Here is a 26,947-nt window from a genome sequence, read left to right on the forward strand (position 1 = left end):
GAGATAGTTGCCGGGGTTTTTTTTCCTTCTTTTATCCCTGTGTGCTTCATGTAGTGGGATTGCTGCACTTGTGTTTAAACCCAGGACATAATTGCCTATAGCTCTTCAAGATTTTAGCATGGTAGTATTGGGCTACTACTTCAACTTAGCTAGTTTACAAATCCAAGGTTTTTGCCAGTGGATACTTTCCAAATTAGTTCTGTTTGTTTGGTTTTCTTGGTCATCATTGCTTATTGTGATGAGTTGTATTCTTGCAAAAAACCCTGGCCTTAGGGCACAGCCTTTATACCTATCTGCAAATAATTTTATCATTAGGCTGTGTGGTCTTACGTGTTAGGTTGTTACAGCCTTTACTAAGAGTAAGAATCTATTCCTGTTACTGAACAGAAAAGGATGTGAGCAGCAAAACCCATTAAGCTCACTTAATATCAAATTGCTTAATTCCCATTTCTCTTTAATGTTTTTTTTTCCAAGCATCAAGTCGTATAGCAATGCTTTAGTATTAAGGCTTTCATTTAATGTCAGTTGACTATTAAATGATTTTCCATGAAGCATTTTTAGGGCCAGTTTTATCAGCAAAAATCGCTGTGGGAGAAACTAGATCAGGATCCAGCCACCCTTACCACCAAAACAGTTTGTTAATGGAATGCATGTCACGTGTGTACCGTAACCCTCATTCTAGTCATTAAACCTGATTCTTATTCAGACTTCTTTTCTGCAAAAACATTTTAGAAATATCAGTTTAGATTGGTGTTTTCTCAGTTATAAGGAGTATTATAAAAAAAGAAGAAACAACTGAACAGTTTGTGAAATGGTGAGCAATACGTGTTTGCAGTTCAAATCCAGCCCTGGCAAATGTTATATAGTTAGTTGAATGGTTTCTAGCCTTTCTGGGTTGGAATTTGGTGTTGTGCCGAATTCCCACAGACTGCACACCAACAGCCACTGGAAAAATAGCATCAATTACACCTGTAGTTGACCTCTTTATCAGAAGAGCTAAAGACTGAAAGCACCTGAAAACTGTAGGTACTTTCTTATCACTGTAAGAATACCTGTCAGGAGGTCCTGATGGTATTGTGTTATGACACTTGAGCTGCTACTCCTCATCTTTTCTTTTACCGGCATTTTAATGTGCTTCCTCTGTCAAGCTTTGGATTTTCACTAGAAGAAAACAACCGTGGGGCCAAGTTACGACAGCATGCCAAGATGAACCTCAGTAATTCTTTGTGTGCATGCTCTTAGCTGTTACAAACGAGGAGTAATGAGTTTTTTTTCAGCCACGGTAAAAGAGGTTCAAGATAGATTACTTCATAATTTCAACAGGCTGTGTGCATGGCACCAAGAAAAGAGCACCAAAAGCCATGGTATTATGGCTTATTGGATATGTATTAATTTTGTTATGTACCTGAAAGCCAAGTTTGCTGTGCTTAGCTGTGAATTGAGAATGCTGTCGTGTTGATATGCCTCAAGAACTGATGACAGTGTACATCATTCTGCATTCCTGGAGACTGGAATGTGGAACTATGTGCAACTTGTTGGAAGAAGATTGGTAATAGGGGAGTCGGGTTTGATGTAGGTAAGGAGATTCTGTCTGTGTCTGGACGGAGGGCAAACAGTTCAAAACAGGGGATTGCAGGATCCCGTGGGCTGCCAGGTGCCAGAAAGCATGAACCTGGAAGCTTCCAAAAGATTCACTCTCCAAGCCAGTGTTTGCTCTTTTGGTAGTTTATCAAACCCAGGGTGACTCTCCCATCTCGGTTGCTTTCTCCCTCATCGGTGGTAGATACATCTAATGCTCTGTCTACACTAGATATCTTTTATTACATAACTTTTGCTGGGAGAGAGATGGTGATACTGCAATGTCAGTAAAGAGCTATTCTTGTTTATCTGATGCTGATTTACATTCTCACTGCAAGTGGTTATAGCAGCAAAAGATACTGTGAGCAGTGCACAGGCATCGTGCTGTCTCCTTAACCTTTTCCTTTTACTGCATGTGAGTTATCAGTATAGTGTTCGGGAAATTATGGGACTTTATATTCTCATATTTCTTTTTTTATTGACTATATATTGTTTAAGTTGTGGTTGAAAATCCGCTGGTTCCTTATTTTGATTATTAATCGCTGTTCAGTGTCATTACCAGAAATGCAAACTGTTAGTCTCTTTTTGAAGTAAAATATTCAAACCCACTAAAGAAATGCAAGTAATTTGAAAGGGCCAATCTATCCATTTCGTCATTTACTTGTGAAGCTGATGTCTGCATGGGAACATTTCTAATTATCTTTTGAGCTGGTGAAGGATTATTTGAATGTGCATTTGCAAATTAAAAGAATTCTGGAGTGATTCATGGTTAGAAGAGAGTAGGTGAGCCCCAAATTTTGTTATTACTACACTACATTTTATTTTATAAGTATTTTCTTAAGCAAAAGGAAAACCAGGAAATGTGAACTGGATAGGTGATGTGAAAAACCTGGTGGTTTTGGACAGTGGAATTAAAGAGATTCCCTTAAAGCTGTGTCTGTGGGATGCCTCAGAGATTACTTCAGTAACATGCCACAGTAGAGCAGAGCACAGCTTTTTTGTTCTTACTGTGTTATGTTTGGCTGACCTTGCCATTGATGGCTTTGAGTATTCAAAAGCTTTGTTAACAAAACTCGAGAAATTTCCACATCCTTAATTGACAATAAATGGTTAAACTCACTCAGATTTAAATTGTTCATAAATGGAATGTATCAACAGTCATGAAACTTTATTAGGTGCATGTGTACAGTCAATGCGGAATGGTAGAAGCTTATGGACTAATTGCAGCTTATACATGGTTATGAGAAAATTTGCCTTTCTTTTTAGTAGTGCTGCATGGTCAGGATAAGATTATCAATTGTTATGTGGCCTTGGAGATGAAGGGTTGTCGTTTGAGGTCTAGGTGGAGGTCTGTCCTCGCACAGTCATACTTTTGTACCTGTACAGAGTCAGGAGTTATAGTGGCAAATTTAGAACCTACTGAGTAGTTTGAAGTGTTTTTTGATCACTGACCCCTTAGCAGTGGGGTTTGTAGTTTCCCATAAAAAGCAGAATGGGATTGCTTCTGCAAAACTCTTTTTATCAGTGGAAGTAAAATAATGTCCACGAGCTTTTTCCGATATAGGGATGCCTGTTCACAGCAGTACTTCATGGTTGTAGCAACAGAGGGGTTTACCAGTCAGATTGATGCACACAGACACAGGAAAGACTATGCTGACGAAAGCAACTTTTGCTAGCAACACTTCATGGTGTCAACACAGTTTTTTGGCCATTGAAGATCCAGTTGAAGGCCTTTTCTGGAGAAAAATATGTATGTGTGGAAGAAGTGAGTTCTTTGTTTTCTGGTGAAAGTGGCCATTTGGTTTTGTCTTTTTTTCTTGTGTTTTGTTTTGAGAAGCTGTTTCTGAGAAGAGAAAGATTTGTGCGTTGTTTTATATTTAGTTACGGGCATGACTCAGGAGACCAGTGTGGAAAAGCACATTTTCTACACGTAATTTAAATAGCCCAGTTACTTTGCTAAGCGTCACACATTGCTATCTTGGCACAAAGAACCAAATATATCTTAAGAAAAAGTAAGAAGAATGGTGTGAATAAAAGTGTTAATCCTTGGAGAGATCAACTTTGGTCTCCAGTGTCCTGTTAATTTAATTGGACTCATTCCACTATTTAGACTACATAATTCAGACTTTAAACATTGTGTTTCATCTATCTCCTACATTTTGCAGTACTCTGCAATATGAACCACCTTTTCAGTGTTGAACACATTACAGTGTTACTGTTCCTACTATAAAAGTACTTTTTTAATAGTAAATTTTTTTCCTATAAGCTTATAGTGTAGCAGGTCAAATATTTCTGAAGATATGTATTTCAATATTTGTATGTCCTTTATATCCTAAACCTTTTACTAGCTTTTTGGTTTTTTTAAAAAATATTTTATATCAGAACACTGATTTAAATAAATTGTGAACAGTGGTTTCTTCAGTTTTATTAGTATAATGTACTTTTTTCAGATCATGGGGTGCTTTTCTTGGATCTGTTATGTAAAATGTTCTTTTTAATTCTATTTAAGTGCATGTAAAAACATGAAACTGAAGCTTATGAAGGCAAGTAACTGTGAAACTAAGTTTTCATTTAAGAATTATATGTATCTTTATTTTATTAGATTATAAGAAAGTAAGAATAAATGGAGCTTTTAATTCTGGTAAATGGAGCAGGCAGATTCAATGTACTGCTTCAATGGGTTTTGTTGTTTGGGTTTTTTGTGTGTGTGTGTGTGTGTTGCTTTCTTTTTGTAGAGCATTCTTGTAATTCATACGGAAAATAAACATTCTGACTTTTCCAGTGTCTTTAACTGCTAAAGGCCACTCTTTAACGAAGCTGTGAGTGTAAAAGGGTTTGAAGAATAAGGCTGAGGTTTGGGATTCGAATAAACAGAAAATTTCAAGATTTCATGCACTTGCACCATAATGCAAGGTGTCAAAATGGAGCATGTGCATGTTCAGTAGAGCTACTCCATGGAAGAAATGTCTTCCCTTCCAACTAACTGCATGAAATGTATAAAATAAATATGCTGAAATGACTTGTCAGAGGTAAAAAACTATGTGGCAGCTCTGTTTTCTCTTTTAAGGTAGTTTAATCCTCATCTGTATCACCGTATTAGCAAATGAATAACTGGATGAAAACTCTGTTCCTTGTCTTGCTGAACTTGTTGAGACTGCCTGACTTTCTGCTTAAGAAGACGACAAATACTGTTACTGGTTTTGTCAGAATCTTAAGTGTTTTTCACTAAATGCCCTAACCATTGGACTACTGATTCTTCTTGGATAGACTTCACTCTTGTTTTGGCTATGAATTCTGTACTTTTCTTTGACCATTTGTTTTCCCCTCAGCATAAAGTCCAACTTTCTCCTTCCAAAATGCTGTTAATCCATTACAGCTAAGGTACCTTCATCACTGCAGGAGTACCTACATAAGATGCACTATATTGCATCTCCTTAGTTTCTGAACATTTCAGTGCGTTCTTTTTGGAATTGTTTAGTATGTTTCATAATGTGCCTTGCATGTTTGCAGAATAAAGAAGTTATAATTATGAGAGGATGCATCTCATATCATCACTTCATTTTCTACAGCTAACAGTAGATGCTGAATTTTCACATGCAAATTTTACCTTTAATATTCCGTGCTAGAAAACAGCTCCTGTTTAGTGATTTGCCCAGTCTCACAGGGGCCCAAATTGTAACTATCGATCTCTGAAATCTGTCTCCTTCTTTTCACACCTGAGTTTTCTTTGTCTTGTGATCCATTTGGCTTGCTCTAGGTCTAAGCCATAGTGCAAGGCATTTTGTAGGCTATGTGGTGAGCTGTGAAGTTCGTACTCAAATGGTATTTGGAGCCTCAGCTAAAATAACCATATTAATACAAAATTTTTATTGTAGTTTCCATCTATAAAATGAGGAATGAGTGTCACCACCCAACTTACAGGGGAGTTGTAGTAATGCATAGTTAGAGATTGGGAGGTACTCAGGTACTATAGTGATACTGACCTCACAGGTCGAGGAGAGCAAAATAAGAGAAATGCCATTGATTTCATAGTGCCTAGATTTCACTTAATTTCTTTAATGAATCAGGCCCATAGATTTTTTTTTTTAGATTTTCTGTTGGGTTTTTTCCTGCAGGGAATTAAGTATGCATATAATGGCATAATATTTGAATGATAATAATTCCAGTGTGAAGTTCCCTGCTTACTGATAAGCCTAAGCTGAAATCTTATTTGAACAAACTAAAAGTTCTTTGTTCAATCCTTCAAGGCAGTGCTGCATTCTGAGCTACTGAACTCTGGAGTACCTGTGCACCTACTTTTGTCTACTGTTGGAGAAACCTGTGTGCATGATAAATGTAGCAGGCAGATTAGATGTTATTAATATTAATTATCATAACTGTTGATGCTGTAGAATCTTGGGTCATTGACCCTCGTAGCAGCCCTAATGAAAGCAAAGTCCGATAGTAAAATTAATCAGTGCAAAGGAGTGGCATAATATGCGGCCATTCTTACCAGGAATGTTAGTAATACATTGTGTGGTGGCACTATGATCTATCTGTGGTATTACATATGTTAAATAAAAAAAAAAGAGTTCTATTTTCCTAGCAAGGATCTTTGCTTAAAATGTTTATTCTTAGTTCGTATGCTTTAAGTTCATAATTTAAAATCATATAGCTGTTCAGCATTAAAGTTACTTACTACAGGAGCTCTCTATAAATACTCCTGGTCTTACAAATTTAGCAGTGAAATAAATTGGATCATTGATTATAGTAAATAAGAAAACACAATTTGCCAATAGAATGTGGGTCTCTGAGGTGGTGCTTTAGTTGTGTTAATATTAAGAATGTATAAGGAGGGATGGCTTAAGAGATTAGGATGTTAAGCTGAAGTCTTGGAAATACAGATTTGATCCCTGCTGTTCTTACACTTTGTGTAACCTTTGCCATGTCATTTATTCTTCATGTGCCTAAATTCCCTTTGTGTTTAAAGCTCTGCTATGCTGAATAGGGTGTGACAGTGATAAATGCTTCAAAATTTTGAGAGTCTATGGGATTCTGTAGTGTTAGGAGACACATAAATTGATGGATGTAATGAGATGAAGGTAGAAAAATGAAACAGAAGATGAAACTTTTTGCTTCTAAAATGAACTGTTCCTGCTGATTGCATTGGAGACAGATTTTTTGTGGTTTTTTGACTTTAAAATTGTTGTCACTAACAGACTGCTTCTTTGCAGGTTGTCTAATGCGAAAAATGAAGGAAAATTTTAAAGAGACTGTGATAGGGACATTGTTTTCCAGCTCTCTACTGTTCCATAAAGTTTATTTTTCATCCAAAAATGAATGACATTTTAGATTTGAAGAGTGTTTGGCATACAGAAGGGTTTGCAGGTTCAACCTTTATATGTGTGTTTAATTTCCTTTTTGTCAAATAATATTTGCAATCCCATTCATTCTGGTGGTGTTAACTTGTTTAATGTTTTTGTTATAGAACAATTATTGGACGTTTCTGGATGAGTTTCAGGATGTGAATGTTGTCATATCTGACTTTTCAACAAATGAGACAGTTTTAGGTAGGCAGCAAGTAAGACAGATGTTTCTTCTAGTACAGGGGATGAACGCAGTCACTTGGATTTCAGGAAATACAGTGTTAGGATAATTTTGAAATTACCTTTCCTTGGGATAAGATAAACAAGAAATTTAAAGATTATCTCTACTTTTTAAGTATTTTCTATTGAAATCAGTAAGTGAGTGCATCCTAGAAAAAAAATAAAATCCTTCTCTTACAAGGTAAAATTTCTCCTCTGTGAGTCTTTATGTGGTGTGCTGTGTGTTCAAGGTAAACGCAATCCAACCCTGATACAAGAGATGACAGACTTCGGCAGAAAAGTTAGCCACTGTCTGAATGGTGACTTTAGAGTGGGATTTCCTAAGATTTCAAAAGAGTTAAGCAAAGTTTATCCTACTACTTTTCATTGTCAAAAGCTGTGTTTCTCCACATTATCTGCTTTTATTCAATCCTTTACACTACATAGGTAGCACAGTAACTCTGTAAAGGTAACCATGCTTTCTAATTGCATTCTCTTTTTTTTCTTTTTTTCCTTCTAACTAGAGTCTGTGTGTATTTACACCACCAGGAGCTAAAGAAGGACAACCACGGCTCATTCCTGCAGGGCCCATTGCACATGGCACTACAGTATCTGCTTATGTAGCCAGATCCAGAAAAACGTTGTTAGTAGAAGATATTCTGGGGGTAAAAAGCTTTCTTTTTTTTAATGAGATGATTACAGCATGTTCTTAGAATGAGTATTTTGATGCTGAAATATTTATTGAGCTGAATGTATAATGATAGAATTTACATCTGTCTCGCTACTAAGAAAATAAATTTGAGTTTGGATTAGCTTGATGGAATAATTTCAGAATATCTCGTTTATTTTTAAGTTTAAAGTGTTTTTTTGTCTTTTAACATTTTTTTGGTTGTCAGATAAGGGAAGCAAGTAATGGCATCATGGTCACTTGGAGAGAAAAAAAACCTATCAGTCAAAACTCCTGTCCTCCTGGTCTTGAAATACTTACTGTGCTAATCCCAAACAAGAAGACTTCCATATTGTCAATCAAAGTGTGATTTAATTATAATGCAGGGCTCACACTGACAGGAATGTCAATCAGAATTCTGGTTATTAGGATTTTGATCTCTGCTTATACTAATGTAAAGCTAGAATACTTAGAATACCAGTAGAACGACATGAAAGGCACACTAATGTAGCCGATATCAAAATTCAAGCCTTTGTCCGTAAAAGGATTCAGAAAATCCTAAGGTGATATTCTGATAGTTCTTGGCACTCTGTATATCTGTCCTTTTTAATTTTTTTAAAAACTTCATCCTCTACTCGCATCTATGCAATTGTATGAAACTGGTATTTAAACTGTACTTTACCATAACACTTTATGATCAGCTGGTTCTGAGAACACCAGGAAAGTTTAAATTTTCTTCTCTCTTCAGTGTTTTCTATGCTTTTGAGTTCTGTCCGAGAATAACAGTCTTTGGATACTGTGGCCAAAACTGGACATTGCTGTCTCTATTTTAAAAAAAAAAAAAATTGTTAAAAAATGTATGACCTTTATTGGGCAAATCCAGTCTATAAACAAAATACCAAATGCCTAATGTGAGTACACTTGAACAGAACCAAAAAACCAAAAGGCAGAAGCCACTTTCCCTGTAGTAGCTGTCAGTGCTTTCTATACACCCTGGACTATAAAGATTTTGTATGTTGTTAGGTTTTTTTCAGTCACATATGGGGCTTAAATTGTTACTGGTATTTTCCAGTTAATCTCATGATATCCTTGTATATGAGGGTTGCATGTTTTGATTTTGTATTCATATTAAAATCAGACGGGGTAGTGGGGAGGAGTTTTGAACTTTTTGGTTGCTTTACAATATCAGTGGATTATTGACCAAAGGGAGATTTGTTTTGGTGACATGGTTTGCCTCATGTGATTTTAGGACTATCTCAACAGTGAAAGGGAAGCTCTCGAAGAAAGACTTGCCAGCCCTTTTTTTTTTGGGGAGGACAGAATTAAAAAGTGAAAGCAGGAGGCTCGTGTTGCAAAGTGCTTCCCACTCTCTTTTGTCTCTCATTTGTTCCTAGCCATTCAGATTGATTGTCATTTTAGCAATTAAGGTAGAGATTATTTGCTGTTTTCTTGGAGAAAGGAGAGATTTTGATCAGCCTTGAAGGAGTGTCTGTCTTGCCTAAGTACAGCCTGCAGCGAACATCTGGTACCAATCAAGTACTGAAGGATTGCAGTGCAATGAAGTGGGTCTCCCACACTTCACATCAGCTAGTTACTTCCTTACTAACTGTAACATCCAGGTGGTTTCTTAGGTCTTTGTGTGTTTTCCTACATGGGGAACTGAAGCTATAAAGCCTTGGACATTCCCTGTGTAGATTAAAAGTTATGAATCTGGGCCTTTTATAGCAGCTGGTAGGATTATTTTAACATTTGTTCCTATAACTTTTGCTCCGGTTTATTCAGGATGCATAGGCAAGGGAAGGAGAAAGATTCTTACTCTCATGCATAATTTTTTGGAAACACATTTTCCCTCTCAGGAGTTGGTTGAGGATTATAACTCTGTATAACCTAAAGCCTTAGCCTCAGGTTTCAGTTTATATTCTCCTGCAAGCTCTGCTGTCTGCTTGAGCAGTCCACTTCATGATTACAAATGCTTTGGGGTGTTTCTTTTTTGGGGGAAGAGGGTGGTGGGGTAGTGTTGTTTGTTTGGCTTTTTACTTAATCTGGACTGACATTAGCAATAAAATGCTGGGTTTGTTGCCTGTGAGATTAGGGCAAATGTATTGTAACACCAAACCAAAAGCTGGGTCTAATATCACAGCTAATTCTGACTTCACATCAATAAGGTTATCTGTATATGTAAATTAATGCTGAGACTTTTTTAATTGCATATTTTAGTAGATGTCTTAATACTGTGTGTAAATTATGCTGAAATATGAGTTTTAGTGAATTTTATCGTTTTCCTGCAGATTTGATCAGCCAGGAGAGGGAGGAAAAGTCAGTATATCTTTCATGTTAATGTTATGATATTTACGTTTTATCAGTTTATGTTTACGTTTTCTAGGATGAGCGATTTCCCAAAGGTACTGGACTGGAATCAGGGACTCGTATCCAATCTGTTCTGTGTTTGCCAATTGTCACTGCAATTGGTGATCTGATTGGTATCCTGGAGCTTTACCGTCACTGGGGCAAAGAAGCCTTCCACCTTAGTCACCAAGAGGTGAGTTCATGCCCAGCCTTTCCCCACTTCCCCACAATGGTCAGCACTTCAGCCCCCCCCAGACTTTCTTCTCTCACTCTTCTCATGTGTTTTTTACCTTTTCTGTACTTGATTTTTGTTCTTATTGAAAGTTACTTACTGAAAAAAAAATAGGTAATGATTGGTATTTTCAGTCACAGGAGGCAAAATTTACATATACAAGTACAGGGACACATCAAGAATTTTATCTTGTGTTCTTTTGTGGAAAAGTGGGTTCAAGATTTCTTCATTGATTATAAACTCCATACAGAGTCGTTTGAGAAGTTAATGCAGAGCAGTTGAATGAAATATAAGTGTAAATCAAATGTCAAAAACCAAAATCACTTTATATAAAAAGGACACTTTTTATATAACTTTTTTTTAACTTTTCAGTAAAGCTTTATTTTACAGTATGGAAAGACTGGTTTTTGGGTGGTTTTTTTTTAGTTGACTTTTTTCGTGTGGCTTCTCAAAGTGAATGAGCCCTGTTGTAAAGCATAATGTTGCAATGTTGTAGCAACAGTATAGCAAGTCTCAATGCTAGGTCTCGCAGGAGGGGAAAGTGATTTTATTTTAAAACAAAAGTGAAGCAAAAGAGATATCATGTATTTGCATTCACATTCTTACATCCACACACTATCAGACACAAAGATGTGAGTGTCCAGGTGGTATTTCCAAGAGTCGTGCACGGACATGCACGTATCCAGGTAGTCTCTCCAGGATGCCTTGCAAAGGGAGGACAAGGGATGCCGGCTGTTGAGTCCTTATGTCTCCTGATTTCTCCTTAGGTTGACAACCATATGCTGGTTTTGGGTTAGCCTTTTCTTTATCCTTTAGGAGCTGACATCTTTTATCTCTCTAGCCTGTCCTGTGTCTGTGAGTCGTCAAGATTTACTGAATGTCTTTTGTCTCCTGACCTAGACGTTCTTAGAAACCGTGTGTAGATGTGCTGGTGCCTGGATGACCTGCTAACATAGGTGCCATTTGTAAAGGTGTCTTCTGCTTTTTTTTCCTTCTGATGCTTCCCCATCCAGATATTCCCATTCATAACCATCTTCCCATTTCCATGACTGTTCTCTACTCTGCATGGTTTTCTGTATTTATATAAGGCCTGTGTAGCTACATTGTCCATACGTGTCCATTTGTCAATCCGAAGTTATGAGTTGTTAGCCAAATACAAAAAAATTTCAAAATGGAGCAGATGCCTCAAAGGTTATTGCTGTATCAAGGGTGTTAGAAGTGCATCTTAGCTCTCATGTCTGCGTGAGGATCCTTGTTATGTCCCATCTAGACATTAAGATGGCTCTCACAGTAAGATGAATGTACCATTCATTTCTCTCTGTACCCTTCCCCAGGGAAGGGAACCTGAACACAGAGGTTAGGGCAAAATGGAGTGAGTCCTAGCCAGGTCTGTTGTCTCGATAGTGGTACGAGATGCACCGTGGAGCAGTTTAGCTGTACTGAACAAGAATTATTCTTGTGAAAAGAACAGAAGATGTGCAGACGAGATATTAAAACTAACCCTCCCAAGGAAGGAAAAACGAGCAATCTTTGTAAATTGTATATTCTATTTATCAGTAACCTAAGCAGCCTAGCATACATGTGATTCTCATACATGTGTATTAGTTGGGCAGTCAATGTCATTTTAGCTTCAGTGTCGCACCTAGTATTTTTTCACGAGTAAGTAGAGCTCATGGTAAGGGACTGGATTAGTATGGTGGTGCCAGTGTCCCTGCTCACAGAACAAAGAACAGGCATACATGCAAACCCAGGCTTCATTAATTCTGCTGCTTACACACAATGTATTTATTTTTTAAAATTATGCTATTACATTAGTTAATCTACAATTCAGATAGGTCCAGAAATGCATTGTTCTGTGCAAATATGAATCTTTTACATTGTATGAAATACCTTCTGTAACTGAAGTTCATGAATGTTCTACTTGGAAAAGACTGGTTGCTAAATAAAAGGATTTTATTAGTAAATTTAAAATATTTTAAAGTCACTTTCTGAGTGTTCTAACGCATTCTTTTCATTTTCAGGTTTCAGAAAGCCTCTGAATACCATTGGCAGTTTTTATAAAATGTGTACAATCTGTTCTGTTTAAAAAAAAATAAAAATTAAAAAAAAGTACCTTAGGAGGGTATGCAGCAGCAGACCTCTTGTACTTCTGTCCTCTTTGTTCCTATAAAGCTCCTGTGTTTCAAGGACAGGAGATTATGCATGGTAGCATATCTTAGTTAACTGCAGTTTACATGACATTTGGTTGAAATGTTGCCTGGAAACTGTCATACTTAAAACACTAGTCTTGAGCTGAGGGATCAGGTCTGGTTCTTCTGCCACCAAAATGGTAGTGAAAGAAACAGGACCTGCTTACAGCTGGAAATAGCTGTGGCTGAAGAGATACAGCCCCAGAACAATGTTATGGGATATTTTATTTCTATGGCCGATGCCTTTCAACAATATACATAAAGTAATTTTTAAAGCCCTCGGCTTACGGGATGTTTGTTTTGATGTTGTATTTCTGAGCTGATGGGTTCCTAATATCGCTTCTGAAGAGCATTGGTAAGCATCTTTTTGATACAAAAAATGAGGATTGTTCTCTTGTGGCTGAATGTACCTTACTAAAATTGAAACACTCGGAAGTATACTGAGACTCTCACAAAATAACTGTCTTCCCACAAATTGTTACTGCCTGCCTGTCTAAAACAGCTCAGTCAATCTACTTAGCAGCTAGATAGAGAAAACGAGCACGTAACTGATGTGCAGTTTTCAAGGTTTCTTCAGAGTTAGTTTCTTCTCTTTTGTTTCAGGTTGCAACAGCAAATCTTGCATGGGCTTCAGTAGCAATACATCAAGTACAAGTAAGTGTTAGGTGGTTTTTCATTTTTTTCATTGTGTAACCCTTCTGCCAAAACTTGATGAATAGGAACATGGATTATGATTGAATTTAAGTGGAGGTCACTACTAAAACATTGGTTCAAGCTCCTTCCCAGAACCTGGGAAAAATATGCTAACATTTTTGGTGTTCATTGAGCTAGTTTTCCTCAACTGCAACTGTGGATCAAATAACTTAACAAGCAGTATTTTCGCTGAAGGAAAAAGAAAGTTTAACAAAGTAGATAAATAATTGTTAAAGCAGAATTATAACAACTTTGCAGGTTTTTTTCTTGTAAGAAGGCAACTGCTAGGCCAAATGGTTGCTTTCCTCCTGCTTCGGTATTCAGTTTGAGATTATTAGGTGTTGCTGGCTAAGCCTACTTTAAGCCATCCTTGCTAGCTGCTTCATGGTCCTGTAACTACTCCCACTACGGATGCTTCATGCTGTCCCCAGTTGCGTGCCTAATGAAGCTCCACACAGTGCAAGCTGCTCTAGCAAACCCCAGCAGCTTTGCTAATGGGTTTTGTTACTTCAGCTAATAGAAGATGGTAACACTGAAATTAAACATATTCTGTCAACTCACAGAAGATGCTAAAATATATTCTTCAGTCAACTCACAGGAGGACGTTTGTGACATTCTTTTTTTCAAGGTGTCTTTCACACACTTGGCAGAAAACTCACACAAAGCTTCCTGCTTTTCTTTTCTAGACTCTAATATTTGCCACCTTGGTGCTGGAAGTCATTGACTTTGTTTGGGATGGTCATTCACCCTGGCACATTTAGGTGGAATTAGCTGGTGTAGACTGTTGTGTGCTAGTAGAATTGCAGTTGCATGCATTTGTAGCTTCACTTTGTAACAATGACTCCCTTTTTAACTGAGGAGTCTTTCACACCTAACAAAGCAAAATATGGAAAGTTTAGTTTAAACCTGTCCATTGGTCATTTTCATTTATCTCCCTTCTGCTAAGCAGAAGGCTTGCCCTTCCCAAGATTTTGCATGAGAAGAATGCAAGTGTTTTGATCTGGCATTGGGCTTTACCTACCAGACTCACCGCTGAGCTTTAGGAAATAGTGTCTATCAAGAAATTGTACCTAGTTACCTAATTACGTGCAAGAGTAAGGCTTGTGGATGTAGTTTGTCATATTTTGTGTATTTATTTATACCTACATTGCACAGATGAAAGATATTACTAGTTCTGAGTGATATTTTGTTGTGTAAAAGGTACAAATAGTAGAGGGTTGTTTTCTTTTTTTGATCTCAGTGCTTGCTCCAGTAATATACAGGTGTATAATTGTACTTTAGATACAGAGTATGCAATTAGGTGAAGTAAAAATACAGTTCAAAGCTTTGCTTCATCTAACACTTTGCTTCTGAAATGTAGTATGCATACTATTATTTGTGTTCATATTCATGCTGATTTCTCCCAAAGTTGAGCATATATCATCTGCTACTTAGCTTACTTAAACTTGCCTGATGTCAGTCTTCAGTTGTGTCTACATGCTACTTTGCAACCTGGAAAAAAGCGGTAAAAGTATGGTAAGGAAGAAAGCAAACAAAATATTCAACATTCTCGGAAGAGCTGAGGGTGTAATAAGGAGGTATTGTTAAGTTGATTCCGTAACCACATTCAGTGGCAGCCTTTGAGGCAGCATGAAGTGTAACAACCAACGTCTTTCAAAGAGTCTTAAGAAAGATGTTACTTGCATTTGACAGTTTTAACTCAGCAGCTAGATAGCTCATTGAAGCCCAGCACACAAATCCAGCTTTTAATTTTATACAGTGCTGTAACATATGTACATACTAGTAGTGGTATTTTTTTCATACAAATTAAATGGGTAGAGTGCGTGACTTCAGTTTCCCCCTGACTTCAGTGTTCTTCTGGAGCAAATGATAACGTGATCTGTGCTTCCAGGTGTGCCGGGGCCTTGCCAAGCAGACTGAACTGAATGACTTCTTGCTTGATGTATCGAAGTAAGTGTGATTTGCACTATAAATTCAACAATTTATTTTGATGACCTTTTCTAACATGGCTCTTCCAATCTACCTGTGTTTTACACTGTAGTTTACAAGCAGGTGCAAAGGCACACCTCGGAGGGTGGGCAAACTTCAGCACGGGGACAAGAGTGAATGATGTGGGTGGCAGTGGTGTATACCTGTTAAACTTTTTTTTTGGTGGTGGTGCAGAAGAAAATGTAACATCCAGTTATACCTTATGGAATTTGTTTAGTCTTGTGGTCTTTTGCGTGGTATTTGCCTTTTTCCCCCTCTTCTGTCAGTTAAACATGGCCCTCCTTTGAGAAGTGACAAATAGGCTTGCCATCTCTTTTCATGGTCAGTTTTGGAAGGTTTGAAAGGACTTCATGAAAAGTTGGCTAGCTTGCTTCAGCTTCCCCCCCCCCTTTTTGAAATGTACTTATACACACACACACAGATGCCTACGTATACGCACTTCGGGGATATATCCTTGAAGAATCAGGGCTGCCACACAGTTGTTCTTTCCCTGCATTTTCTGGAGGCTCTGTTTTAATTTTCAAAGACTGTAATTGCATGTAGTATGTTTTCTTTTAATTTCTTCTCACAATAAATGCAAGATTAAATTGAAAACACAGTAAGAGTACGAAAGCTTGGGCTTAGACTTGCAAAGTAATTTAGTGTCTTAGGTGATCTGCTCTTCCTTCATCCTTTTTTCTTTGTTGCTGCTGTTAGCATCTTTTAAATAGTAGAGATAGCCAATAAATTAAAAGACAAACCAGAGCTGTACTTTTGGTAAATCACAGTCTGGGGTGCTTAACAGTGTTTTGTCAAACTAGTTGGTTGAAGAATTTCTAAGTACATCACAAAGGACTGTGGAAAAATGAGACGTCACAGATTTTTGCTGTTACAAACACTTCTGTGGGTCTTGATGAACAATTCTCAAACTGATGAGATCAGAGGACATCCAAGATTCCTATGCCATTGCTCAGGAATGCAGGCAGCCGAGTCGACCCGGCTGGAATGGGGAGTGATACACTGCTGGGAGAAGTCTACCCCTTGCAAGGAGGGCAAGCTGGTTGTATCCACATGCTTTTCCTCAGGGATGACCTTTTTTTTAATTTCAGCTTAGGTTCCGAGTGTGTCTCCTAAAGGGCACTCTCATCAGTCCCTTGCCAGAGCTACCCACTTGCTGCAGTGTCTTCCACCATTATGTTCCTTTCCAGAGTGCTTTTATGTTGCTACATCTGTACTGAGCTAGTTTACCAGAGAACTCTGGATTAATCTACCCAAATTTACGGGCTGGCAATTTACTCTTGGTACATAGTACTGAGAGTACGTAGTACTTTGTAATTATTTTTAATATTTAAGATAAAAATTACAATAAATACTGCAAATATTTAATATGTATTTCTATAAGAAAATACCTCTCATGCAGCATTATCAATTGCTAGAATTGTTTAGTTTTAACAAAAAAGAAACCCTGTGTTTTGAGCCACAAAATTGGGATATCATTTAGTAACAACTTTATGAACTTCATGTGGGTAAAGATTTGCACTAGCAAGAAAATAATTAGTTTCCTCTTAGAAATGGCCTGTACCTTTTCTTACATGGAAAGAGGGTTTCCTATTCAGTGAGGAAATTGTTAGCATGCAATGTCACTGGGACATGTTCTGTAACGTTTTAGAAAGGGCATAGTATGCAGTGCTCCACCTCTTCATGTCCCTGACAATGTAAGACTAGCTTATTACATATTTCCTTTCCACTAGACCCAAACAGAACTGAGCTGTATATGTGTTCAAGGCCATGCGACAATGTCTTTCTGTCTGCTGGGAACATTGTAATCCGAGGGTTATTAAGACTTGGCATGTGGAAGATTTAGACTTCTTTTACTAATAAGTTTGACCTTTATCTTTCAATGTTCTTGGCTGTCCTTGGACAGTTACCACTTTGCTGTGAAACTGAGATACCTTTTTTTTTTAAAGTCAGAAGATCAGTCTTTTTCTGCAACTTCAACTTGCTACACCTGGGTTGATAGAGAAGACTCAGTAAGAGTTTTATGAATTATTGCCTTTTAAATGTGACAGGTTGGATAATATGACATGAATTTAGCTACAATAGATATTTTTCATTAGTTCTCAGTACATAGCCTTATGCATAGATCTAATGCGATATTTTGAAAGCATGTAGATAATATATATCAGCAATGGAAGAAATTTTTTTTTTAATCTTTTGGATTGCTTTTCTTTTCCTTTTTACTACATCTTTTAAGATTTTCAGTATGCAAAGGGTGCCAAAGCATTTTGATACATTCTTGGTGTTGCTCAGCAGCGGGCTATTCAATCCATGGCAGGCAATGTTGGGTAGTCTTTTCCCTTCTACAGAGAAAATTCTACGTATGGTAGAAAATATTCTACAATTCTGTCATTGTAGAATAATGGCTTAAAGGCACAGAGATAGGACCATTTCCCAGTTCCCTTGTGCTATAGCAAGCCAGCCAGTGATTTTCAAGGTGCAGAGGTTTGTCCTCGCCTATTCAGGCTCCACTGTTAAGCGGCTATGAAACAAGAGCTCCTAACAGCCGTTTGAGAAGTGTTTGACTAAATGCCAATATTTACTGACTTTTCTTTCTCCGCAGAACGTATTTTGATAATATAGTTGCAATAGATTCTCTACTTGAACATATAATGGTAAGTTGTCTTTTTCACTTCTAAGTTTATTAGTCTTAGTTATTAAAGAAGTCCTTCATTCTCCTTTCCTTGAAGTAAGACATTACATCATTGAAATATATGAGCTGTTTATAATGGTCACGTAATACAAACAGTATTAACATATCTATACGGAAGAAGGTGGCAAAGGTTAGCTTGATTTTTCATTGTTGCAACAACTTTGTTTCACAGCTTTCATGAGTGATGAAACGTGACTGTTTCTGAACTAAATAGGTACTATTGTGTTTTAGAGAAGGTTTGAAAATTGTAACAGAAGGGCTTCTGTTTTTATTTCAGCGTGTTGTATTGATTTCTTTTTCCTAAATTCAATTTGTTACATGCTGCAAAACACTCCTGAAGAAGTTATTGTCTGTGGGAAGGACTAGAGGTCAAACATTACTCCTAGAGTATTTGTTCCAGTTGCTGAATAAGATGAGCAAGACATGACATCACTTTTGCTTTGCAAAAGTATTTACACCCTTAACTAAAGTGACAGAGTCAGTCAATATTTTATAAAAAACACTAAAGCCAAGTCCATTGAAATAACTAATCAATGAATGAAAGCATAGTTCAGAAACAGATTATAATTTTCTGAATCAATTTTGAATTCAGAATTATTTCCTGAATAGTGTTTACAGATACATATGGACTGGTTGTTTGTAGCACATTTTGAGTGTTTGATATATGGATTACACTTTTTAGCTTTAGGCACATTCATTGCATGCTGCAGCTCTTTTTCCTGAATGTAAATCTTAATCGGGTTTGTGATACTTTTGTTTCCATTTCGTATTCAAAAAATTACTCTCCAACAGTACTCTGATACTTGCTCCAATCTTGAAAGTGATAGTCTTAGCTAGACTAATCAAAGACAACAAACTTAGAATGCAAACAATGTTAAAGTGGTTTTATTTAGAAACTTGAATTAGTAATGAAAAATATTCTGCAGTGTTTGTCTTTATTCTAGTTAGTACATAGTCAAGAATTCTGCACATAGGACACATTTCTGAACATTAACTTTCCCAATTTAAATGAACTGCTTAAAAATAGCTTAACATTTAAAAGAGCTGGTGTAATGTAACATATGGCATTGAGAACAAATATTGATGTTCTTCCCTGTTCTTCCCTATAAATAGAGGTCTGGTGGAAAACACAATTGGCAGTAAAATAGGCTTACTCTTTCATCTTCTTTTCCAACACTTGGCTGCATCATGATTCTGCATTTTAACCCGCGTAGACGTTTCATACTCAGCTTCCTTTGTAAGCTCTAGCAGTTGGCTGCTGCTTGGGCCAATTAATTGAATTACATGTTTGCACATTTATTGCCATTTTATGGGAACGTGATATTATCATTATGTGGCTTATTCTGTGTCTCACAGTGAGAAAAGAGTGGAACTCACTTTCACCTCACTACTTTACCCTTTGGTGATTGCACTTGAGGTTTGATTTGTTCCTGTAATAATAAATAATAAAGAAAATAATAATAAAATAATAAAGAAAAAAGTACAGGGATTAAAAACCCTCAGCATAGTTAGTGGTATAAGGGTGTTTTTGAACATAGATGCAGGGAGGGAAAGCAGTTCAAGTTGCCTTGCAAATTTTCTTACTAATATCAATATGCTTGAGTAGTTACAAGCAACCTACCCAAAAGGTGGTCCCTGGCCTCCCTATTGACAATGCAAAGCATACCTTTTGTACTGATATTCCTCTTTAGCCATTGGGCTGGATTTGAGCTTTAAGAAGTAAGACTTTCTCATCCCATTAACTGTTTCTCTCAATTAGTAGTGTTTAAGCAGTTATTTTTGAAAAGCATGAGTCGTGACTAAGGTAAGTTCTTGAGTCATATGCATTAGAACACTAAAGTTTAATTGTATAAAATCAACACTGTGCTGTTGATTTTATAAAGAAATCTGATACAGTTTCTGAATAGGTGTAGAGAAGCATTTACTGGACCCCTTGTCCTTTTTGGCACAGTTTACATTCACTCTGTTTTGAGCAAAGGAGTAAATGGTGTGAATGGTCGAGATCTTTAAAATTCTTAATGCTCTAAGTGGGAAATATTTCACAAAAGTTAGCTCTTAGCTTACAGTCTCCCTGACTTTCTACTGCTCTGATGGAGCAAATAGAGTAGAAAGCAACAGAATCTTTCCAGCCACAGATTCTGTCGGTACAGGAGGGCCCTCCAAGTTTTGTAGAGTTGGTGTAGAGGGTTTCTGTGCAGTTCCCATTACACAGCTCATATGACATGGGATTAGAGTCTCCCAACTAATGATTTATTGTCTCATAGGTTTTTTTTGCCAAGGTATAACATTTCTCTGTTTGCATTAATAGGAAATGAAATATTTTAGGTTTTTGTTTTAATTTTTGAAAGACAAGAGTGAAGGGGGGGAGGAAGTTAATTTATTCATATGGAAGTCTTGAGAATTCTTAAGACATGCCACCTGCATGCATTGCACACCAAGATGTAGTCAGACTTTTTCTGTGGCTGAATGACTAGGTAGCTATTGTATACAATTTTAAAAAGTTGAGTGAGGTCTACCTCAGATTGTGCTCTACCATGCAATTACTATATTTCTGAGCAGATAAGAAACATAGGAGACATATCTGAATTGGATAGAGCAGGTTCTTGAGCCTGACTATATGGCATCTTAAGTTAACACAGTGATCCTTGTTCAACTTTGGTTCGCTCTTTCCTCTTATTCTCATAAAGTCCATCGTATGTCTGAGAAACATTTCAGTGAAGAGCTGCTATGTTCCCAGGACAAGATTCTGCTCTGACAATCAGTGCTGGCTGGCAGTTAGTTTTGCTAAGATAAAACTAGCTGGTTCAAAGTATGATAGAGACCATGTAAATCTGTTGCTGTACTGTGGTACTTTCTTGACTATGGGTGGTACCTTGTGGGCTTTGGTTAGTTCATGTGGAACTACTAAGTCTCAGCTTTTGTGCAAGAACTGTCCCTAGCATGAGGAGGACGCAGCAATTTCCCATACGGCTGCATAGGGCAATCCATAATGACACTTCTCATCTTCCCTATTTGTTCATTGTTATGTATTACAGGCACATTTAGCTTTTTTAGAAACAAACACTAGCCTCTCTGTTATGTCTTTCTTTGCTGGATATTTGCATTGAAGACGAAGACAAAAAGCCAAAAATGTTCTTAGGTCTTGCTATATCCTATCTATTTAAAAACAAGTAAAGGTGAATAATACCTGAACATGGAGGGAGGAAAGGTAGCGTTTTGAAAAGCATTCCTTGTACTTGAAAAACAGCAAACTTAGCAAACATTCAAGCCTCTAAAGATATTCCTGCATTTCTCAGAGAACACCACTCTAATTTCCAAAAAAATATTGAATAAAAGACACACTTTCATTTTGAATTGTATCCTAAAAGATTGCTGTGAAGGTGGATGCTCCTTCAAACAGATTTTCATACTGGATAATTTCTCAAAATTTTTATCTTCTATCTTTTTGTCTGTAGATATATGCAAAAAACCTGGTGAATGCAGATAGGTGTGCACTCTTCCAGGTTGACCACAAAAATAAGGAGCTGTATTCAGACCTTTTTGATATTGGAGAAGAAAATGATGGGAAACCTGTCTTCAAGAAGACCAAAGAAATAAGGTAAGAGTAGCTAGCAGAAGAATGCAGTTTCATTATAACTACAGATATGCAGGCATTTTATTACCCAGTCTCTGTGCCTATCTGCAGGTACCCTGACAATACTTGTCATACTGTGATATCATTCCCACCAGGACCCGCCTCCAGAAGGTAGTACTTCTGGGAATGACATTGCAGTGCCATCGAAACAACGTCTCTGAAGCTATAACGTCACTCCTGGAAATGCCGTCTTCCGGAGGCGGTCCTTTTGGAAATCATGTTGGGAAAAAAACAGAGGTGTTCTGAGGTAGGTAAAGGTGCAGGTAAAGGTGCACCTAATCTGTAGGCTGCCAGTATGGGACTTTTTTTCCCAAGAGAGTTCCCACGAGGAATTGAAATTTGTGCGATTCAAGCACATCCAAAGCAAGGAAATTAAAATTTGTACTTCTTATGGATGGATTAGGCATATGTAGAATCTAGTATGGACTGGTCATTGGTTTTGATGATTTCAAGTCCAGTTATTTAGTTTTACTTTTTCTCATGTGAATTTAGAGTCTTTTCTAACTTTTAAATAATTGTGATTCTAAAGTACGCTCGAAGAGGTGAATTTGAAGATGTATATAGGCTTGTAATGAATACATAGGATTCTCTGCCTAAAATTGATGTGTATTTCTGCTTCATGTTACAAGTACATAATTTTTACACATATGCACGTTTTTTTAATGAAAGAGGCAAAGCAACAAAGTAAATATAACATTTTTCACTTTTCAAAAATTATGAATCCTTAATATTTGTTATATTTGTTAAAATACTCAGCATAGATTTTTCTCAGAATTTTTTTCATTTCCTCCTTATACTTTTAAAGTTCGGGGCCAACATGAGATGTGATTCATGTCTTCACTTAGACTCCTTCAGACAGACTTACTCCCACTTACTATATTGTGTGAGTGAGAATGGAGGGAGTCAAAATTGGTGCAATTTATATACTGACAAGCAGGGAGGTGGTGTAAATTAAAGAAGGTGGCCTGCTTTAACATACACTTTCATACTCCTCCTTGGTAATTGTTTTTCTTGCTTATAGCTTTCTGTCTTTTGTGTATGAAAATTATTGAAATGTTGACTCTGAGTGCAAACATGTGAGCCGTTTCACGGGTGCTGTATACTGAAAGAGAAGTAAAACTTAAATATCCGTAAGAAAGTGACACTGAGTCAGTCAGTCATCAGGAAAGAGCCTTAAGTTGGTGTGATGTACGTATCATAAGAAGCAGCAGAAGGAACTAACTTAAATCAGGTGTGGAGGGTGAAATACTGTCAACTTTGTCACTAACTTCAGTGGGGGCAGGATACTACTCGGGTACATTTAGATTTGAAAGTGTTCCACATGTGATTCTTTCTACTTATTTTTCTTCACAAATTCTTTTGTGCTTGTATGTCATAACTGTTTTATGTCAAAGAATTGAAAATTATTTCCTTACAAGACAGACTTGTAGATTTTTCTGATTCAACTCTAGGATATATTTGTTGTTTTAACTTTCTTGTGGTGATTAAGGGATGCAGTTAGTACCATGGCATTGTTTGCATATCATGAGATGAAACAAGCTAGTTATTCTGAAGTGTACAGGGCAAATACATATAATGTTTAGCTTTGAAATTTCCACCTGTGTTTTTCCAAAGTTTATTTTACCAAATCCACCTGCCCCCCCCGAAGAAAAAAGCTCCATATTGCCTATAACGTGTCTAAAGAAACAATGAGTATGTAAAAACGATGATAAAATCAATAGCTTGTAAAGGTAAACGCAAGTTTCAGTTTCTGTACAAATGTCATGTTTACTAGGCATAACCCCCAGGATTACTGAAGACTTCGAATTTTTGTCGCTAAAATGGTCATATTATGGCATCTTTTGTATGAAACTATGTAGTTATATAAAATGCCTTCAGAAAGTATCTATTAGTATGTGCTTTTTTATTTCATTATGTACTGCTAGTTGTTGGTTTGTAAGATTTTTCTCCTAAAAGCATCAAAATGACGCTGGTTGGGAACAAATATCCATTACCGTGCCCAAGACAGACTCCACTGGAAAAATGTTTTTCCGGGTAGCCCATATGGTGGCTAACACTAATTTTTATTTTCTGCAGATTTTCTATAGAAAAAGGAATAGCTGGTCAAGTGGCAAGAACAGGAGAAGTCCTTAACATCCCTGATGCCTATGCAGATCCACGCTTTAACAGGTAGGATGTTATTCATGGGAGAGGAAGATAGCTCACCAAACCTTTTACTTAAATTTACAACTTAAATTTCATATTAGGATGCATTCATGGAGCTGTGATCCTCTGATGAGGAGACAACCTCTAGATATCTATTTAAATGCTTTAGCTATCGGAAATATTTTTAAGATAACAAAAAAAAAGTATTATTTTTATCAAATATAAATATAATGGCAAAAAATTTAGTTATTTTTCCTGTTGCGGAACTTTGCCCAGTTACGTAGACTGTTTCTGTTTTTCTTTATTAGCCTCCCTGCAATCTGCCTAGTTTCAGGGGAGAAAAAAGGTTCACTAACAGATAGCATGCCTAAGTACCTGAATGTATTCTTTAATTTTATGAATAAGCTGACTGTACATTTGAGGAAGTATTAATTCTTTATCTTGTAAATGGAGATAAAAGGATTAAAAAGTTCTTTCTAAATATGACACAGTAGATGGAAATATTTGAGAGCTTAGGAGATGAACTTCTTGCAGGTACTAATTATATCTACTTTAAAACTATTTAGTATATTGTATATCAATGTTTTTGAGAATCAAGGAATAGATATTAATTAATAATATTAACTCTTTTCTTTTTTCGCTTTCTCTGTTCTGGCTCTCCAGAGAAGTAGACCTCTACACAGGCTACACAACCAGAAATATCCTGTGCATGCCTATTGTAAGCCGAGGAAGTGTAATAGGTGTTGTGCAGATGGTGAACAAAATAAGTGGAAGTGCCTTCTCTAAAACTGATGAAAACAACTTTAAAATGTTTGCAGTCTTTTGTGCTTTAGCCTTACACTGTGCTAATGTAAGTTTTATTTACAGTTTTGTAAGCTGTTGGTTATAATGGGAAGACTTAGAATCCTACTTAAGGATTTTGATGTTCCAGATTATTAAAGTGATTCATAAATCTCTTTCGTTGAATTAATGAGGAAACAGGAATCATTGAATTCTTTGCTGAATAATTGTATTTTAAGAGGATGATAGGGATTCATTTGATGCTTTCTGAAATAATTACACTCTGGATACATCAATTTCATATAGCTAAACTCAGAGAACAACTGAAATGTGAATAATATCTGTCTGTCTTCTCTTTTGCATTAGAAAGTATAATTATTATTTACTTTTATAAATTCAGATCACATGTTTTACAAATTTAACTGGGGGATGGAGGTGTTATCTATTCTCTCGATTCCATATGCTTAATATTCAAAGATATAAATTTATACATTTATATGCTGTGCTATATACTCATAATTATCCATGCTTCTAGATAAGAATGGATAGCTGGTTTTGTTTTCAAACTCCTTATCGTCACAAAAATTACTATTCCTGTAGGAAGCATAAGCAATTTAATGATCATTACTATATAAGTATAAAAATGCAATAAATGCAATAAAAATGCAATGCAGAAGAAATGTGTCATATTCATGGGAGGCAAGATACAATGCAATGCCAGTTAAGCCTGGTGATTCACATTAAGCCTTTTTACCAGCATCATGCTGTTGGTATACTGGGACAGCAAATTTTACTAACAGTTACTTAAACTTGTTCCACATGACTCAAGGCAAGTAGAAAGACCTGCATACAAATGAGAGTTGGGACTATGCAATCACTCAATTGTGTGCGAGTTCACTCTTTTTAGATGGTGAATGTTACCATTCAGGGCATACTGCTCCGGAGGATTATATTTATTAGTAAAATTGTTGTGTCCTCACTTGTTTACAAACCATGCAATGTCTGCAATAGCTGTCTGAACCTCTCAGTAATTAACTGTACTTATTTTTCACAGTAATTGCAGAGTAATGTAGGTATGATAAACATTTCATGTATGTTTTACTGTGCATAGGTAGCAGTTATTTGTACCAATTAATAGCTGAATTCATCAAGTGACACAAAGTATGAATTGTGCCCTGTTATCGGTTTTCTTTCTTTTAGCATATTGCAAGGGACTGAGCTCCGTTTCTAACTCCTGAACTTCTTTGATTCTTTTTCTTGGGAGAGCTCAGACACAGTGAAAAATCAGCTGAGCCTTAGATGTTTACCTGAGTGAGTAGATGCAGAATGATGTGATAGAAGGCCCAGTTTTCCAGAAGTACTGAATTTCATATAACCTGTCACTTTTCTAATGTGTGAAGTTGAGCAGCCAAAAGCGCTAATGTTTTTGCAGATGAGTTTTTTAAGAATAAGTGCTTGAATACAGGAAATAAGTGTTTTTTCCTTTATTAAAATTTAACATTAATGACTGACTTCCCTTTTTCAGATGTACCACAGAATTCGCCATTCAGAGTGTATTTACCGTGTAACGATGGAGAAGCTCTCCTACCACAGTGTTTGTACAGCAGAAGAATGGCAAAACCTCATGCACTGTACACTGCCTCCACATATTTATAAAGAAATAGAACTGTAAGTATTTTTCTCATATAGTGACAGTTGCATCTTGTACCAGTCTGTGAAAAAGATGTTGGGTTTTTTTCCAAGGTGTAGTGGAGGGTTTTGTAGGAAGCACTTTTGTTATTGAACTATCCCAAAACCATAGGGGTTTATCTCTGGCTTTCTTATACTTAGGTATACTTAATGACCCGTGAACAAAATTTATCTATCAAAGATGTAAAATAAAACCTACTCAGAATGGCAGCGTTTTTCTCAGGCATGGGTAGTTACAGTAGTTGCTTTAAGCATTAGTTTGTATCTAAGGATTGTAGAGATGAGCTTTCTTTCTGATAGTCCCAAGTCACCAAGAACTTGGAGCCAGAGAGGAGGCTGAGCTGGAACATCGGTAGATAAGACCAAATGCATGATCTTATACCCTTGCATATGTTTTAGAATAAAAGGTTCAGCTCATTCCTGGGATTTTCTGAGTTGTGTGGTTTTTGGTTTTGGTTTTGGAGTTGGCGGGGGGGCGGGTTGGGGTTTGGTTGGTTTTTTTTTTGTGTGTGTGTGTGTTTTGTGCCTCTGCTTGTGTTTCTTGAAGGAGGGGAAAATGGATACAGATCTCCAAACTTCTGAAGATAATTCAGGTTTATGAATCCCAGGTGCTAAAGTTTAGATTTGCAGCCTAAATTTGGAGGAGTAATTCCCGTCCAGCCTCTTAGGCTTTCTCTGAAATAATTAAGTGACTTTCAGCTCTCAAGGATCTGCTGTGTGCTGAAGATGTACTTCTATCTGTATTTTATCAG

At 36.8% G+C, this 26,947-nt stretch overlaps 1 protein-coding gene across 1 annotated transcript in view; it reads left to right on the top strand.

Moving 5' to 3' along the window:
- PDE10A (phosphodiesterase 10A) overlaps nucleotides 1-26,947 on the top strand; it is a 188,064-nt gene that overhangs the window by 132,462 nt on the left and 28,655 nt on the right. The window contains exons 6-14 of the mRNA XM_059835550.1: nucleotides 7,667-7,807; nucleotides 10,193-10,348; nucleotides 13,180-13,230; nucleotides 15,161-15,219; nucleotides 17,858-17,909; nucleotides 21,403-21,545; nucleotides 23,658-23,750; nucleotides 24,390-24,576; nucleotides 26,032-26,174. Coding sequence (XP_059691533.1) covers nucleotides 7,667-7,807; nucleotides 10,193-10,348; nucleotides 13,180-13,230; nucleotides 15,161-15,219; nucleotides 17,858-17,909; nucleotides 21,403-21,545; nucleotides 23,658-23,750; nucleotides 24,390-24,576; nucleotides 26,032-26,174 — 1,025 coding nt within the window. The remainder of the gene's footprint in view (nucleotides 1-7,666; nucleotides 7,808-10,192; nucleotides 10,349-13,179; nucleotides 13,231-15,160; nucleotides 15,220-17,857; nucleotides 17,910-21,402; nucleotides 21,546-23,657; nucleotides 23,751-24,389; nucleotides 24,577-26,031; nucleotides 26,175-26,947) is intronic.

This window comes from Gavia stellata, chromosome 2 (genome assembly GCF_030936135.1).
Source record: "Gavia stellata isolate bGavSte3 chromosome 2, bGavSte3.hap2, whole genome shotgun sequence".
Taxonomy (NCBI): Eukaryota; Metazoa; Chordata; class Aves; order Gaviiformes; family Gaviidae; genus Gavia; species Gavia stellata.